This window comes from Plasmodium falciparum (assembly GCF_000002765.6).
Source record: "Plasmodium falciparum 3D7 genome assembly, chromosome: 14".
In the NCBI taxonomy this organism is placed as follows: Eukaryota; Apicomplexa; class Aconoidasida; order Haemosporida; family Plasmodiidae; genus Plasmodium; species Plasmodium falciparum.
Genome location: NC_037283.1, coordinates 1,603,274 through 1,622,500, shown reverse-complemented (window position 1 = coordinate 1,622,500; position 19,227 = coordinate 1,603,274). Strand labels below are relative to the sequence as shown.

The window sequence follows — 19,227 nt, the reverse complement described above, 5'->3', positions numbered from 1 at the left end:
TTGGGTTAGCACTTTAAAATAATAATAATAAAATTATATACTTATAATATTAGTTTTTTAAAATATTATAATTTCTTTAATGAAGGGAAGATATAATAAAAATAATATATTATATTAAAAAAATTAAGCAAATATTATAATATATTTTTGTTGATATGTTTTTCTTTTATATACGGAATATTTTTTTTATTATTTTCACTTTATTAAGAAAAAAAGTGGTCAATTATAAAAATTATAATTTATAATATATCATAGAAGAATATGAAATAAAAATTATAATAGAAACCGCAAACAAATAATTTAAAATTATATGAAAAAAAAAAATAAAAAATAAAAGAAGTGTATTATAATAATATATTTAGGGGTACATAATAATATATTTTAATACTACAATTACATATGTATCTTATAATAATATAAAAATAAGAAGTCTCAAAAGTTCAATTTTAATTTAATATTTCATATAATTAAAATATGTTTTGAACACATAACAATTAAAAATAAAAATAAAATAAAATAATAAAAAAAATAAATATATAAAAAAAAATTAAATAATCTTAAGACATATTTTATATATATTATATATATATATATATATAATATATCTCATGTAGGAAGTTAATTATTTCTTTATTTTTTTTTATAATATAAAAAGGAATGTTTTTAAAATTATTGTTAATATGGCATAAATAAAAAAATACCATACAATATATATATATCAAAGAAATGAACTACATAAATATTATAATTACCGTTTAATAATAAAATAAGGTATTTATTTAATATTTAATAAAAATAATTAAAATATAAAAAAATAAATTATATATATTTCTGAATTTTTATTAATCTTCACTTTTTAATAAAATAGTTTAAAAAATAATTTAGTTAATATTATTATATCTATAACTTTATGTTTAATATATATATTATATATATATGTATATATATTTAATATATACATTTAAAAGTTCCATGTTAAAATTACGTAATGTTTTAAATTTAAATGCCTTCATAATTTAAAAGCTTAAAGATATTGTTTTTTTTCCACAAATTATTTTGATGCTTTTTACATGTAAAAATATAAATTTTCTTTTAAATAACACTAATATATGTATAAATTTTTTTTTTTTTTTTTATATAATCCCTTACTTTTTAATATCAAATTGTGTATTAATAATAAATCCTTGGTATTATTTGTATATATACAAATAGAAGTTAATATATGAATATTATATGTATATTATTAAATTACTGAGCATTAAATATTTATATATTAAGAACATGTATATTATAACTTCTTCATTTAAAATCATATTGTGATAATTTTTTAAGGGATCCTTATTATTTTTTTTTTTTTTTTGTTATAATAAATATAAATAAGTAAAAAACAAAAAAAATAACACTATATATATATATATAGTATGATGTATATATGTCTAAATATATGTAATAACATTTTTACTACACATATAATATATTTATATATTTATTTATTTATTTATTTAATTGAATAAATTTTTTTTTATAATACTTGTATAGCTTTATTTTAATAGTTTTGGATCTTTTAAAAAAAAAAAGATAAGTGATAAGTTAAAAATAAAAACATTTATATATAAAAAAAAGAGAAGAAGAATAAAAAAAAAAAAGAAACATATAAATATTGTTATTTTCAACATTATAAAAAATACATGTAAAAAAAACATTTTCTTTATTAAAAAAAAAATGTAGAAAAGCATATCTACACTTACAAAGTACTGCCTATATATAGCTTTTTACATTTTTTTTTTTTTTAAGCAAAAAAAAAAATTTTATATTCTATCCTTATTTTATATATTTAAAATAAAATAATAATTAAATATATATATTTATAGAATAATTAAAAAAAAAAAAAAAAAAAAATATGAGAATGCAAAAGATTATATTTAAATTAATAATATGCAAAATAAGGGGGTGGAAAAAAAGAAAAATTAGATTATAAATAAATTGGTGTGTACATATATAATAGCATATGCTATTATAATTTTAAAAAAAAAAAAAATGAGGAAAATAAAATGTATAACATTATATATATATATATAAAATATTAATATAAAAAAAAGGAAATGTCAAAAAAAAAAAAAAAAAAAAAAAAAGAGAAAAAATACACATATTACACAATATATCATTTTCTTCAATTTTAAATATTGATAACATATTTCATATATATATTATAAATTTTTTACTACTTGTTTATGAATTATTTAAACATATTAAAAAGTAAGGAAGAGAAAAATAAAAAAAATTATTAAAAACTAAATACAATATAGATAAAGAATGTATTTATATACATATAAATAAATAAATATATATATATATAAATTTCCTTGTTTTTGCTTTTAATACTGTTCAATAGGTATAATTGTACTTAATAATATATTGTTGGATATTAATATTTATTTAATAATACTGGTGTAATGTTAATATTCCTTTGTATACATAGAAATATATATATATATATATATATTAATATGTGTTTTCTTCTCTCTTTTTTTTTTTTTTTTTTTTTTTTTTGGGTTTTTTTTTTATTAATCATTTTTATAATTTATCATATATTTCATTTTATAACTTATCGAATTTACTATTTTATAATTTATTGATTCTTGATATTTTCCTTACACAAAAATGTAAACATATATATTAATATATTTTCTTTGTATAACTTTGAAATTACCAGTAACCCATATATTTTGTTATTATAGCTAACATTACAATTATAATAGGAATTAATTTATTATCTATTAAGAATTTATTAGAATTACTGTTATATGCTTTTAACTGATTTTTTAAACTTTCGTTTTCTTTTTCTAGGGCTGCTTTTTGTTTATCAACAAAAACGCAATAATTTAAAAGTTCATGATATTTCCTTTGCATACCTGGTAGACCTCCTTTTAAACCTTAACAAAAAAAAAAAAAAAAAAAAAATATATATATATATATATATATAAAATAAATAAATATATATATCCACACACACATACATATATATATATATATAACATTTTGTCTTGAACACTTGTAGAGTACACACACACATTATATATATAAGAACACGATATATGTGACAATTCATCATATAAGATTTACACATATATTACAATATTAATATATACTATTAGATATAAATTTCTTTGTAATATTTTTTACCATCTGCTAAATTTGGGTCATCTTGATTTATATTATTATTATCGACGTATCCCATATTGTGTATATTTTTGTTATTCATTTCTGAGAGAGGTACATTATTTGAGGGTATGTAAGAATGATTTAATTTACTATTATTTTCATCGTTTAGAACTACAATAAGTTTATGATCTTGTATTTCATTTTTATTAACTGTTATCCAAAATTGTTTATCTACTGTAGTATTATCATCAACATTTAAACATTGTACCTGAAATTTATCGTTTGATATATTATCTTTGTCTGACAAGGGTTGTAATATAATTTGTATTTCTATTGTTTCTCTTACACTTATTAAACCAAATGATGGTCTTACTAAATAATTATTAGGAGCGGTTGTTTTTATTTTAAAAGCTACTTTTTTATCACTTACATTTTCTAATTTAACAACTTGAGTTACTGCTTGAAAATGAACAAGAGGAAATTCTATATTTTTTTCAGGTGTTACTCTTAAAAGTTTCATTTTTATAATTTTTTTATATATATAAATATATATATATTCTATTTTTTTTTTTTTTTTTTATTTAATTAAATAATTATCCTTTTGATATTATAATATTTATAGTTGTATATTTTCCCTTTTGGTAATCCTTATATGTTTATATATAACTTATATTTAACTTACTATTCTCCTTAATTATTTATTTAATCCTTTTTCTTCTTTTTTTGAGAAAAATTTAGGAAAGTTTTATCTTTTTTTTCTTTTTTTATTCTTTTTTTTTTTTCTTTTTTTATTCTTTTTTTTCTTCTTTTTTTATTCTTTTTTTTTTTCTTTTTTTTTTTTTCCCTTTTTATTTTCTTTTTAAAATAATTCAATGTTGATCAATGATATTAAAAAAAAAAAAAAAAAAATATATATATATATATATAATAAAATATAAGATATAATAATATATGCCTCATAAAAATACTATCTTTTTATTAAAAAAACATTAAACACATTGTTTATATATTATATACATATAAAATATATATATACTTATTTTTTATTTATATTTATTTATATAACATAAAGTAAAAATTATATAAAATTCACTAAATAATAAAAGTTTATCATATATATTATTATTATTATTATTATTATTATATATATATATATATATTATATATGTAAGAAAAATATATAAATATATAAAATATTATTAATATTATATATTATTATTAATTTTTTTTTTTTTTTTTTTTTCCTTTTTTTTTTCTTTTTTTCCTTCAAAAAAACAATTTTAATAAAACAAAAAATATTTTAAATATAATAAAAAAAAAAAAAAATTAAAGGATTATAAAAAGAAAATATATATTAAAATATATATATTATAAGTGAAATAAATATAAAAAAAAAAAAAGAAAAAAAAAAAAAATTAATAAATAAAATTATTATACATATGTATTATATTTTGTATATATAAATATATATATATATATATATATATATATATATATATATATATAATGATATATTGTTTTATACATATAAATAAAATTATTTCACTACTATAATTTTGTTAAAAATTAAGGAAAAATAATATATAATACATTAATATTAAAAAATACTAATGTATAAAATTAAATATATGTATGTATATTATGTATATATATAATACAATTAATATTTTTTATAAATAAATGGAAATTGGTTTATGAATTAAATAATATACATATATATTATATTATATATTATTATATATATATTTTATATATATGTATTTTTATATATACATAATATATTTTGTATTCGTAGTTTATTATATATATAATATGATAATAAATATTTTTATACAAAATTTTAAATTAAACAAATAATATTATATTGTATACATATTAAAAATAAGTAAAAAAATTTAAAAAGAATAAATCAAATATATAAATAAAAATATAAATGTATATATAAAAAAATATACTTACATAATATTATATATATATATATATTTTCTAATTATATAATTTAATAAAAAAATTAAATAGTTGTATGATAAAATTTAACCCACTCCTTTTTTATTATAATATATATATATATATATATATATATATATTAATATTTTTGTTATAATATAAAAATGTATTCTTTTTCTATGATGTGCTTTTTGATTTTTTTTTTGTTTTTTCTTTTTCTAGTTCACGTTTTAAACGTGTATTCAAACAATGTGAAATAATATAAAATATATAAGAACCAAATTTTTTATTATTTTCCAGAAATATATAAGATACAAATATAATTTCTTAAAAAATATTGTTTTATATTATTTCAAAATTTTTTTTAAGAATAAAGAAAAAATAAATTTCCTTATATTATTTGTTGGGTCATTAAAAATAGAAAAATTTGCAATACCTTTCTTTTTTCCTTATATATATAAGAATAAATAAAAATATAAAAATTAAACATAAATTTGATTATTTATTCTTTCCATGTATATAATGAATAATATTTAGCTTCCTGTTACTGCTTATTTATATATTTATTAAATAAGGGAAAATTAAATAAATTAAATGTAAAAATAAAAGTAAAAATAAAAATAAATATGACTCAGTGTATCTTTTATATATTATATTATCTCCTTAGACTTTACAACACATGTGATTCTTAAAAATGATACACTTTATATATATTTAAATAACTTGATAAATATTTTAATATATATATAAGACAAACCAGTAATAATAGATACGAAAAATTATATCTTAAAACTAATATATAATAGATGTATATTAATAAATTATATAAATATTTCAAATAATAATTATAAAAATTAATAAAAGTATACTTTAGAAAAAATAATAAATTAAATATATAAATATATATATATATATATATATATATATATTTTATGTTATACTAACGTATACATATAGAATAGAACAAATTATAATTTAAAAAAAATATATATATATATATATATATATATTACTTTATATAAACCTTTTTTTTTATAAAAAGCACATTTTATGATTTTACAAATTTATTCCTATACTTTTTTTTTTATTTATTTTATGAGTAAATCTTCTCATCATTTCCACAATTATTTTATAAAAAGAAAAAAAGAAAATTTTTTACCAAAATAATATGTATAAGTTTAGAGTGTGTATATGTTCAAAAAAATATAAAAATAATAATATTTATTTTTAATATACACATAATAAATACTCTTTGCATATTATAAAAAAGAAATTTAGAAAGGAATACATATTTATTATTATGAAGGTATTGTTTTTGAACATTAGTTAATAACAAGAAAATATAAAAAAGAAAAATATGATTAAAGATGTGAATAAGAATAAGATAAAAAAATAGTAAATAAGGGGTACAAAAAAAAAAAAAAAAAAAAATGGAAAGAAAAAGAAAAGAAAAGTGAAATTAATAAAATTTCATTTTTTTTATTTGTTCGCTTTTCTGAGAGTTGAATTAAATAAATAAATATATATATATATATATATAGTACTAATATTAGAAATAAAATAAATAAATATATTATATATATATATATATATATGTTTTATATTGATTACATATAATACGCAATATATCTCTTTTTAAAGGGAAAAAAAAGAGGAAAATTAATGTATTTTAAGAGCATATTATATCAAAATATTTATATCACACATATAAATAAAAATAAATAAATAAATATATATATATATATATATATATTTATTTATTTATATGATTCTATCTAAAATTGTGTAATAATTGACAAATATTCATATTATATATATATATATTTATATTTGTATTTTATAAAAAATTATGAATTCATCTAAATCCTCAAAACATAATGTTCAGAATACAACGTACGAGGCGGCTAGCAGTAAATTGTTACATTAAAAAGAAAAAATTAATAAAATAATAACATATAACTTAATATAAAGAAAAATGATTATATTAAATATATATCCCTATATTTGTATGTATATTTTTTTTCAATTTTTAGATCTGCTGTTAAATTAGGATATTACGATGATCCATTTTTAAAACATTTTGTAAAAAGGATAGAGACAAGAAGCCCTTTAATAAATAGAGGTAAATACAAGAAAAGAACTAATATTTTATGTTTGCTTTTATAAATATCTAAGTATTTTATGAAAAATAAATTGAAAGATATATGGGAACATATATGCACATTATATATATATATATATATATTTTTTTTTTTTTTTTTTTTTTTTTTTTGAAAAAAGGTTATTATGCCAGGGTAGCTGCTTTAAGATTGTACATTGAACTATTTTTTAAATCCATAGATAATGTATGTATAAAAAGAATTAATAAAAACATTAATTTATTAAATAATTTATCATTATAACAATAAAAATGTTTATTATTCTATGTATTATTTATATTTTATAGAAACAAAGCATTCAAATTGTTAACATCGGTTCTGGTTTGGATACTACCTTTTTTTGGATAAATGTATATAAATAAAAAAAATAATAGTTTCCCGTTTTGTGAACATATCTTATATAATATTAATAAGAAGAATAAATAAATAAATAAATATATATATATATATATATATTTTTTTTTTTTTTTTTGTTGTTCATATATTTTTTTTCCTTGTAGCAAAAATATCAGGATGTAAAATACTATGAAATCGATTTTTACGATTTATTAAAAGAGAAGACAGATATAATTAAAAAATATACAGAGATGAAAAATTTTTTGAAGTATGAAAAAGATAATGAAGAAAAAGATGAAGATCTTATTAATTGCTTAAATTATAAAATGGTTCCACTTGACTTAAACGATTCATCATCCTTTGAAAAAATATTATTATCATATAATTTTGATTTTAATAAACCTACCATATTTATATGTGAATGTGTTCTTATATATTTAGAAACAGAAAGTAGTGATAATTTAATAAAAAAGTTGAGTGAACTTATGAAAAATACATCATGTATAATTGTATATGAGCAGGTAACATATGATGATAAATATTTATCCTTTATGTATAATTTTATGTTTATATTATATTATATTATATATATATATATATATGTTTATTTATTTATTTATATTTATTATATTATTCAATATATATATATATATATTTTTTTTTTTTTTTTTTTTTTTTTTTTTTTTTTTTTTATTTGGTTAGGTAAACCCTAATACAGCCTTTGGAAAAGTTATGATAGACAATTTTAGTCATAGAGGTATAAATTTGAAAAGCATTTATAAATATTACAATTTACAAACACAATTAGAAAGATATAAATCTTTAGGTTGGGTTAATGTATATATAAATGATATGAATGAAATATATGATTACCATATAAATATGGAAGAAAAAAAGAAAATTGAACTTATCGAAATGTTTGATGAATTCGAAGAATGGAGATTATTACAAAATCATTATTTTATATTGGTAGCCTTTAATTGTTATAATAATATAAACTTAGAAGAATTAAAACAATTTTTGACATGTCAAAAGGAAAAATAATATACAAATTTATGATTTTTATAGATATTATATATAAACATTTTAATGTTTTTGTACAATATTATCAAAATATATATATATATATATATATATTGCATATTTATTTTTTATTTTCTATTTTATTTTCACTCATTTTTAATTTGTAAGTATTATTTAATGCTTATTTAATTTTCTTTTTTGTTAAAAGTGGAAATTCAATTTATATTATCCTTCAAACTAAAAAAAAATTATGTATATTTTATTAATAATAACTTTTGCGTTATAACATTGAGTACACATAAAATATATATATATATATTATAAAGATATTTTATATGTAAAAATATAAATAAAATAATAAAAATGATCACGGTTTCATTATTTTCCATATATGAAGAAAAAAATAAAAGAAAAAAATAAAAGAAAAAAATAAAAGAAAAAAATTTCCATTAATAATGCAGTTTGCATATCCTGTAAAAGAAAAAAAAAAAAAAAAAAAAAAAAAAAAAAAAAAAAAAGTATACATATATAATATTTTCACATATGATAATTAATATATAATTATATTTTATTAATATGACAATTATGGGAAAAAATGTGTAAACTTGAAAGGTAAAATATATATAAAATAATAATATTAAAAATATATATAAAATATATATTAAGTCATTAATTTTTTTTATTTTTTTCTTTATACAGCTATCATCCATAATTTATATTCAAAATAAAAAAAAGAAAATTATAACACATTAAATATATATATATATATATATATAATATATTTATATATTTTTCTTTATATATACAAAGATGCTCATATTTCAGAACGCACAACATTATTTTAATTTTTTTCGCAACTTTAACGGTTGCTATACGGATAATAAATTACTGAAATTTTTTTTCAAAAAGAGTTATAACAATTGGTTTAATGATCCAAGTCAATATAATTATTATTTTATATCCTACTATGCTGTAGCTCTTTCTATGTGTATTATATTACGTAACTTATTATTTAATCCTGATGTACATTTTAGAAGACAAGATAAAAGAAGAAATATAATTGACAGATATCAACACCATGCATATTCACTTCCATATTTTAATCACTGGTTAAGAAATTTCAGTCAATCATTTAAAAGTTCTCTTATTGATAATGAACCAGATTATCAAGATGTAGACCCTTGGTCTTTCCGACCTAACCGAATTCAATTTTATGGAAGATTCCCATTTTTTTTTGAAATACCAAAGTATCATATTGATGATCCAACATTTGACAAAAACTCATATAAGTATATGCAAAATTATTACGAAGAAATTGGATATGTACAAAAACCAGAAAACATGCGAGTTTAATGAGAAAAGAAAAGGAAAAATATTCTATTTATTATAATCCATAATTGCACACAATATATTCATATTTTTGTTTATGTGTTTATTTAATGCTTATGGATTTACACAAACTAATTATACATAGTCAAACCTTAAATATATATAAAGATATATATATATATATATATATATATATATGTGTATGTATTCCTATTAATTAAATATATTAAAAATTTATATCTTTATAATATCAAATTTAATTTTTTTTTTTCTTTATTTTACAGTATACATTTTTATGTTTTATATTTTATATTTTTTTCAGAATTAAAAATAAACACATATTTAAAAACACAAATAAGGGAATATTATATATATTAAAGTGTTCCAATATAATTATGCTCTTTTGACATATAACATGAACACTAATATGGGTTATTAATCCATTCTTTTGATAATATATAATGATGTTGAAAAAAAAGAGTTCCATGTTCGTAAAAAAAAAAAAAAAAAAAAAAAAAAAATGAAGAAAAGGCACATACATAATATTATATATAAATATAAATAAATATATATATATATATAAATTAGTCAAATGTTCGACTTTTTATGACCTCACATTTTTATTAAACATAAAAATGACAAAAAAAAAAAAAAAAAAAAAAAGAAAAAGGGAGTAACACATAAATAAATAAATAAATAAATAAATATATATATATATATATATATATATATATATATATATTTATATACATATACATATTTATATACATACATATTTATATATTATATTTATTTATTTAGTTACGAATAAGTATATATTTTTTTCTTGGCTTTATTATTATATGTCTGTGTGTTATAATTACATATATAATTATTTTCTGGAATAGAATACTGAGCAGTAGGTTGATATATTTGATTTTGAGTATTGTTATTCATATACATGTTAGAATTCATATTAAGCTTCATATTTTGTTGCACGTTATTATTAATGTGTGGAATGATATTATTTAAATGATTGTGTACAACACTATTATCAATATTTTGATTGATGATATTTATAGATGAGTTTTTTCTAGTAATATTATTTTCTGAGTTATTAATAATATCATTAATGATAGTATCATTCATAATAATATGATCACTAATATTATTAATGTTAATAATATTATCATTTATCATAGTATCATTCATCATAGTATCATTCAACATAGTATCATTCAACATAGTATCATTTATCATAGTATCATTCATCATATTATCATTCAACATAGTATCATTTATAATATTCTCATTCATAATAATATTATTCATAATAATATTATTCATATTGTTCATATTGTTCACATTGTTCATACTGTTCATATTGTTCATATTGTTCATACTGTCCATACTGTTCATATTGTTCATATTGTTCATATTGTTCACATTGTTCATATTGCTCACATTGTTCACATTGTTCATATTGTTCACATTGTTCATATTGTTTATACTTATATCACTCATATTTGGATCATTCATTAAAGAAGACATTTGTTGGTTCATTGGTGTGGCCATAAGATTATTTTGTTGCATACTGAGCTGGTAATTATTTTGTATAGGATTATTCATATGATCATTTAACAAATTATTATTATTATTATTGTGTCTATTTTTTAAAGTTTTATTTTTATTTGATTGGTTGTTCAGAACATATTGTGTATTGCTCATACGCTTATTGTTATTACTCATTTGATTATTAATGGATATACGATTATTATTGTTATTATTATTATTATTATTGTTTTTGCTGTTGCTGTTGCTGTTGCTGTTGTTGCTATGCTTATTATTGTGGTTACTATTATTTACATTATTATTATTATTCGTGCTAGTGTTGGTTCCATTTTTATTTTTATTATTACTTTTATTATTTTTAGCTTTTCCATCGTTACCAGAAGACATGCTATTATTACTCATGACATTGTTATGTGTAGTCGCTGTAGTTGTTGTAGTAGTACTAGTTGTAGTTGCACTGTTATTATTTCTTAAAAAAAAATTATTTAAAACATCTTTATTTAATTCAATATTAGATTTAACTGATAAAGAATTTCTATTGATAAGTTCTTGACTTATATTTCCTTGTACACTATTATTGATAGGACTATAATCATTAATAATTATATTATTTTGTTTTATCATATTATTATTATTGTTATTATGTATATTCCTATTATAATTATTATTCTTCATATCATTTGTTATAACTGATGATATATTTTTTCTAGAATCATTTGTAATCATATTATTCTTTAATTCAAATGATGAACATGATGAAACATTTCTTGAACTACTATCATAATTATTATTAGATACAGCATTACCGATTATAGTAGTATTATTCATTGTTTTATTTGTTCCATTATAATAATTATAAACATAATCTTTTTGTGATTGTATATCATTCATATTTTTATCATCATTCTTTACATAAGAATAACCATACATAATACCATTAACATCATACATCATATTCATATCTTGCATTGGGCAATAATTTCCATTAAAATTATTATTTTTTATATCCTCTGTATTTATCCCGTTATATGTATTAACCCCATTCTGCGCACATACATTATTAAAATTATTATTATTATTATTATTATTATTATTATTATTATTATATGATGAGTAATTATTTTTGCTTTGATTTATTTTTGAATTATGGCTTGTATAGGAATTTACAAAATCATTGCTCTGAAAACTATTTGTTGTAATGTCTTTCATATCATTATTTATATTATTATTCATTTCAGTTAATGTATTATTTGAAAAATCTTTTTTATATGATCTTTTTTTACTACTTACCTTTTTATAATTTATGGGATTAACTAAATTGTTTGTAAAATTCTCATTAGTACTTAAACTATTATTATAATTATTATTATAATTGTTCTTGTTATTGTTACCATTATTATTACTACTTGTACTACTATTGTTATTATTACTACTACTATTATTATTACTACAGCTGCTATTATAATTACTACTATTATTATTATTACTACTACTATTATTACTACTACTATTATTAAAACTACTACTATTATTAAAACTACTACTATTATTATTATTATTATTATTATTATTATTACTGTTGTTATTTCCTTGTGTTGTGTTCATGCCTCGATTGGAATACATGCTCATATGCCGATTTGAAAAATTATTGGATGGGTAAATATTATTTGATATAATACCATTTGGTGGCATATAATTATTATTTGATATATTAAAATCTTTATTATTAAAATATTTATTTTGGTTCATATATATATTATTTTGTAAATTTATAGATGAATTGTTAAAATCGTCTACATTATTGTTATTGATATTATTATAGGTATTATTATTATTATTATTATTATTGTTATTGCTTGATCTGTATAATAAATTCAAATCATTCGTACTATTATTCAATGTATTCATAATTTGAGAATTCATATTATTACTATTATTACCATTAAGGTTTTCCATATTATTTAAACCATTTATTATATTCATACCATTTATTACATTCATACTATTTTTATTATCATTACAAGTTGAATATAAATTGTAATATTGTTGCATCATATCGTAATTCATATTCGTCTGACTTTTTCGAGAATTCATCTTCATATGAAGATTAATAAATTTCATACGATCTTCCAAAGGTATAAGATCAATTAAAAAATCAAAGGTATCTTTCTTACAAGCAGCGGATACTACATCTTGTCTTTGTAAAGTTCGACGCTTTCCTTCTTCCGTATATTTCCAAGCATTACTTGTTAATTCCATAATAAATAATTCACATGCTTTAGCTAATAATACAGGAGTGTCTGCAGAAACCATTTGATTACTTTTTATTTCATCATCTTCCTTCATTATTTTTTTTATTCTTGATATAGGCAAATTGTGTATCTTCAAATCCTCTGGGCTCATGTTACATATTTCGAACAGTTGCTCTTTCCAAAAATTATTTGTATCATCATTCTCATTATTTTTTAAATTCATGACGTCACATATAAATATATTGTTAAAAGGAAATATAATATCACAACATAAATATATCAAAAAATAAATAAATAAATAATAAAATAAAAAAAATAAAATAAAAAAAATAAAATAAAAAATAAAAATAAAATGAAAAATAAAATGAAAAATAAAATCAAATAAATGGCAAGTCAATAATAATATATATAATATATATAATATTTAACAATAAATACTAAAATTTTATTATTAGTTCAAATATAAAAAAAAAAAAAAAATATATATGTGAATTAAGAAAAGCATATTTTTTACTATTACACACAAGGGATTATTATTTATCATATGTCTTCCATATATGTTATCCATATATATATATATATATATATACATATATGTTTTATCTATATATAATATGATTCATATATATATATATATATTTTATGTATATATAATATGATTCATATATATATGTTCTTATTTTTAATTATTGATATATATATATATATATTACACCTATTTACTTCTACGATACGAAAGGGTATATTTAGCATCAGTTGTAAAGGAAAAAAAATGCTTACATGTTCATATAAAATATATAACTGTAAATAATTATATATATATATATATATATTACAATGTTGTGATGAACAGAACAAATTTTTTATTTTCTAATATTTCAACAAATAAAATAGACTCATAGGGAAAAAAAGAAAAAAAGGAGGAGTAAGAGATTTTTAAATGTCATAAAACGATGGTATACTCTTATGTGTTTATCCAATGTAATCATACACATACATAAACATATAATTCATATTAAACTATACTAAATTATACAAATAAAAAAAAAGAAAAAAAGAAAAAAATGTATTATTCTATATATATATCTTACAAAGGTATATAATGGAATTTTATATAAATTTAAACATATATTAATTTATATTTTTTATCAATTAACAAATAAATAAAAATAAAAAAAAAAAATAAAAAAAAAACATTACAACTTAATTAAACGAAATACATTAAAAAATGAAAATTATGTAATATATATATTATGGTTATGTAATATATATACATATATATATAATGTTTGTGTAATATATTATTATGTTTATGTAATACATATATTATGATTATGTAATATATATATTATGGTTATGTAATTTATAAATATTATATTTATGTAATATATATATATATATATATATTATGGTTATGTAATATATATATATTATGTTTATGAATATATATTTTTAGTTTTAAAAATAATATATATATATAATGTATTTTTTTTTTTTTTTTTTTTTTTTTTCTTTATTAATTTTTTATATTTTTTACTTTATATGTAACACATAAAAATGTGTATGTTGAAGATATTGTAAATTGTGTAAAAAAAAATAAAAGAATAAAAAAATAAAAAAATACAGAATACAAATAAGCTATCAAATTAATTTTAAAATAATAATATATATGTAATATAATATAATATAAATAAGGTATTTCAAAATGTTTTTTATTATTTTTTTTTTTTTTTTTTATTTAATATATATATATATATATATATATACATATATATATAAATTAATTTTTATAAATTAGTATATAAATAAAATATTATACATATATATTTTTTAAAGCACTTAAGGATTTAACATTAAGACTCTTTAAAAAATAAAAACATGGAAAATTTTTAACAAGCAAAAAAATTAAATATGAATATATTTATAAAGAAAAAATAAATATACATGTACATAATAATAATATATATATCATTAATGCAAGCATATATGAATTTACAATTTCTAAAAGAATATAAATTTAATAAAAATCAAATTAAAGACTAATTGAACATAATAAAAAAAAATAAAAAAAAAATGAAATAGAAAAAAAAAGAAAAAAAAAAAAAATGAAAAAGAAAAAGAAAAAAAAAAAAAAAGAAAAAAAAAAAAGAAAAAAGAATAACAAAAAGAATAACAAAAAGAATAAAAAAAAGAATAACAAAAAGAATAAAAAAAAAGAATAAAAAAAAGAATAAAAAAAAAAGTAACAAAAGGTTTAACTTAAAATATAATTATATTTGACGGAAAAAAATGTATATATTTATATCTAAATTAAAAAAAAAAAAAAAAGACATAGAGAAGAACGTATCTGAAATGTTATAAAATAAAATGCATATAATATACATATATATATTAAAGTGAAAAAAAAAATATATGAATATAATATATCTCATATGTCTACAATAATATATTTCTTAAAGGTATGAATAGGAAATATATGATGTATAATATGTATAATCATTTAAAGATGGCGCTTCATATAGCAAATACATAAAATGAAATATAACGATATATATTAAAATGACATAAAAAAAAAGAAAAAAAAAAAGAAAAAGAAAAAGAAAAAGAAATAAAATAAAATAAAATAAAAACAACATAAATTTTACATAAAGTATATATATATATATATATATATTATTTATTCATCTGTTTTATTTTTATTTTTTTAACGTGTGTGAAATAAATACGTATCATTCATATACTAATCGTCAGTAATCTTTTCCCTCTGAATTTACAAAATCATGCACTTAATTACAGAATAATATATATATATAATATATATATTATGCATATAAAATAAGTATATATTATGTAATTATATATTCTTTAAAAATTTTTTTTCGGTATATATAAAAATCATATATATTTTATGAATCAATTGTAGACTTTTTATTCATTTATTATTTTTTTCTTTTCTTTGAATCCATCTATAATTTTTTTTTTTTTATATAACAATTTATTCATTATTCTTCTTTCTTATATAGACAAATGTATATATATATATATATATATATATATATATATAAATATATAAAATGAAAATTTTATATTTTACATGTGAATATATATAAATATATTATGTATATATAATATTATATATATAAATATATTTTATGCATTATTACATCTCACCCGTTATCCTGTTATTGATAATCTCATTTTCTCTTAAAAAAATCACTTTATAAATTTATAAAAATTATTTTAAATGTATATATAAATATATTTATGTAATATTACATATTAAAAAGAAGGGAAAAAATATATATTAATATATGTACCCATATATATGTATATTATATATAATTTATAATAATATTTTAAAGAAAAAAAAAAAAAAAAAAAAAACAATTTTATTTAAAGTGCATGTAAAATTAAAACTTTTGTATAATTATTAATTTATAAAGTTTAAATGAAAAAAAAAAAAAAAAAAAAAAAAAAGAATTTTTTACTAAGTTCACAAAATTTATATTGTTTATAAGAATATATGAACTAATTAAAAATACAAAGACAAAAAAAACAGCAAAAAATAAAAATTACATGAAAAATTGAATTTTTTTTTTTCTATTTTACACATTTATATATATATATATAAGTTACAAAAATTATTATACATTAAAAAGTTATATATATAATAATATTTATATATTATAGTATAATATTATATATATATATATATATATATAAATATATATATATTTAATAAAAAAAAAAAAAAAAAAAATGTTCTGTGCAAGACTTGAAATGATTTAATAAAAAAGCATATATAACAAAAAATTTGTTATTAAAAAATGAGGAAAATTTATATATTAATTAATTATATATTTGAAAAAATCTAAAAAAATATTATGATTCTTTTGGTTTTATTAATATTATTTCCCATTTTTTTAGCTCTTTATTATTTTTTTTGTTTATATTTTATTAATTTTTTGAATATTTTTTGATAATTTTTTTTAAATATTTTTTGATAATTTTTTTTGAATATTTTTGGATAATTTTTTTTGAATATTTTTTGATATTTTTTTGATAATTTTTTAATTATATTTTTTTTTTTTTGATTAATTTTTTTTAATTTTTGGTTCGCTTTATTTTTTTTGTTTTTTATTTTTTTTTTATTTTTTAGTGCATATAAAGGTTGTTAAGCATGATTTTATGGTTCAACTCCAAATTAGCGTGCGACTTTTTTTTTTTTTTTTTTTTTTTTTTTTTTTTTGAGATTTGGTTAAAATTTATAGAATAATAATAATAAAAAAAAAAAAAAAAAAATGGAAAAAACTTAAAAAAAATTTAGAAATAATAATAATAAATTCAATTATAATTCTATATATATATATATAATAATATTTTTTTTTTTTTTTTTTTTTTTAATTTGTTTATAAGAAATATATAGAACAACATAATATTATAATACATAAATAAAAGAGTATTATATATTATATCATTTTAGGGTTGTGGTGGTTGATAAATATAGGATAAAATAAAAATAACCATTTTCTATTCTATATATATATTATATATATATTAATTTTATTAGCTTTTAAAAAAACAATACAAGTACATTTTTTTAGTATGTATAAGAACCCATTCAAAAAAAAAAAAAAATAATAATAATAAAAGAACATTTTTGTAAATAAATATTTTCAATATGCTTTTTTATATGGATATAAAATATTTCTTTTTTTTTTTATTTTTTTATTTCATTTTATGGGATATTAACATAAAATTAAATAAATTACGGAAAGCAAAAAAAAAAAAAAAAAAAAAATATATATTCTCAACCAATATAAAATAAAATTAAATAAAATAAAATGGGAATAACAATAGGAATAGAAATAGAAATAGAAATAATGATTTAGAAAAAAATATTATTAATTCTTTTTTACATTATTAGGATAAGTATAATATTAAAAAGGAAAAAGGAAAATTTTTTGTTAAAAAAATAAATGAACTGATTAATTATCTCTTTATCTCTTTATGTTTTCATATAAATATATATATTCCTAAACCATTTTAATACTATACAAAGACAATTATATACATATATTATATATATATATATATATATATATAATATATTTTTTTTTTTTTCGTTCTTTAAGTTATTCTATATTTTTCGATGTCATAAAATATTCATACGTATTCAATATATAATATGATTAAAAAACATTTATGTTATTATTCTAAGAATTATATGCAATTTCTTTTATTTTCTAATTTTTTAAGGAAATTAAAAAAGGGATTAAATATATATATATTTTTAAATCTTATACACATATAATCATATATATATATATATATATGTATAGAATTAAAAAAAATTGTTACAAAAAATTTGTATTTATTATTTAAAAAACAATATTTTTAAACTCCATTTTCTTAATCATTTTAACTTATATTTCCATAACTCACGAATTTAAAAAAAAAAAAAAAAA

The 19,227-nt window shown here is 15.6% G+C and overlaps 4 protein-coding genes across 4 annotated transcripts; 2 read left to right on the top strand and 2 right to left on the bottom strand.

The window, feature by feature from the left end:
- Positions 1–2,706: 2,706 nt before the first annotated feature.
- PF3D7_1439800 (vesicle-associated membrane protein, putative) lies at positions 2,707–3,682 on the bottom strand (the record flags this gene model as incomplete). Its single annotated transcript, XM_001348515.1, has 2 exons — positions 2,707–2,933; positions 3,184–3,682. The coding sequence occupies 2 exons, from the start codon at positions 3,680–3,682 to the stop codon at positions 2,707–2,709; spliced, it is 726 nt and encodes a 241-aa protein (XP_001348551.1).
- Positions 3,683–6,958: 3,276 nt separating this feature from the next.
- On the top strand, positions 6,959–8,648 carry PF3D7_1439700 (leucine carboxyl methyltransferase, putative; the record flags this gene model as incomplete). Its single annotated transcript, XM_001348514.2, has 6 exons — positions 6,959–7,026; positions 7,143–7,231; positions 7,390–7,454; positions 7,556–7,618; positions 7,769–8,125; positions 8,307–8,648. 6 exons carry the CDS (start codon positions 6,959–6,961, stop codon positions 8,646–8,648), a joined length of 984 nt encoding a protein of 327 aa, XP_001348550.2.
- A 789-nt stretch (positions 8,649–9,437) lies between these two features.
- PF3D7_1439600 (cytochrome c oxidase subunit ApiCOX26, putative) lies at positions 9,438–9,980 on the top strand (the record flags this gene model as incomplete). The annotated part of the gene is made up of 1 exon (XM_001348513.1): positions 9,438–9,980. The coding sequence occupies one exon, from the start codon at positions 9,438–9,440 to the stop codon at positions 9,978–9,980; it is 543 nt and encodes a 180-aa protein (XP_001348549.1).
- Positions 9,981–10,757: 777 nt separating this feature from the next.
- On the bottom strand, positions 10,758–13,982 carry PF3D7_1439500 (oocyst rupture protein 2, putative; the record flags this gene model as incomplete). The annotated part of the gene is made up of 1 exon (XM_001348512.2): positions 10,758–13,982. The coding sequence occupies one exon, from the start codon at positions 13,980–13,982 to the stop codon at positions 10,758–10,760; it is 3,225 nt and encodes a 1,074-aa protein (XP_001348548.2).
- Positions 13,983–19,227: the final 5,245 nt, after the last annotated feature.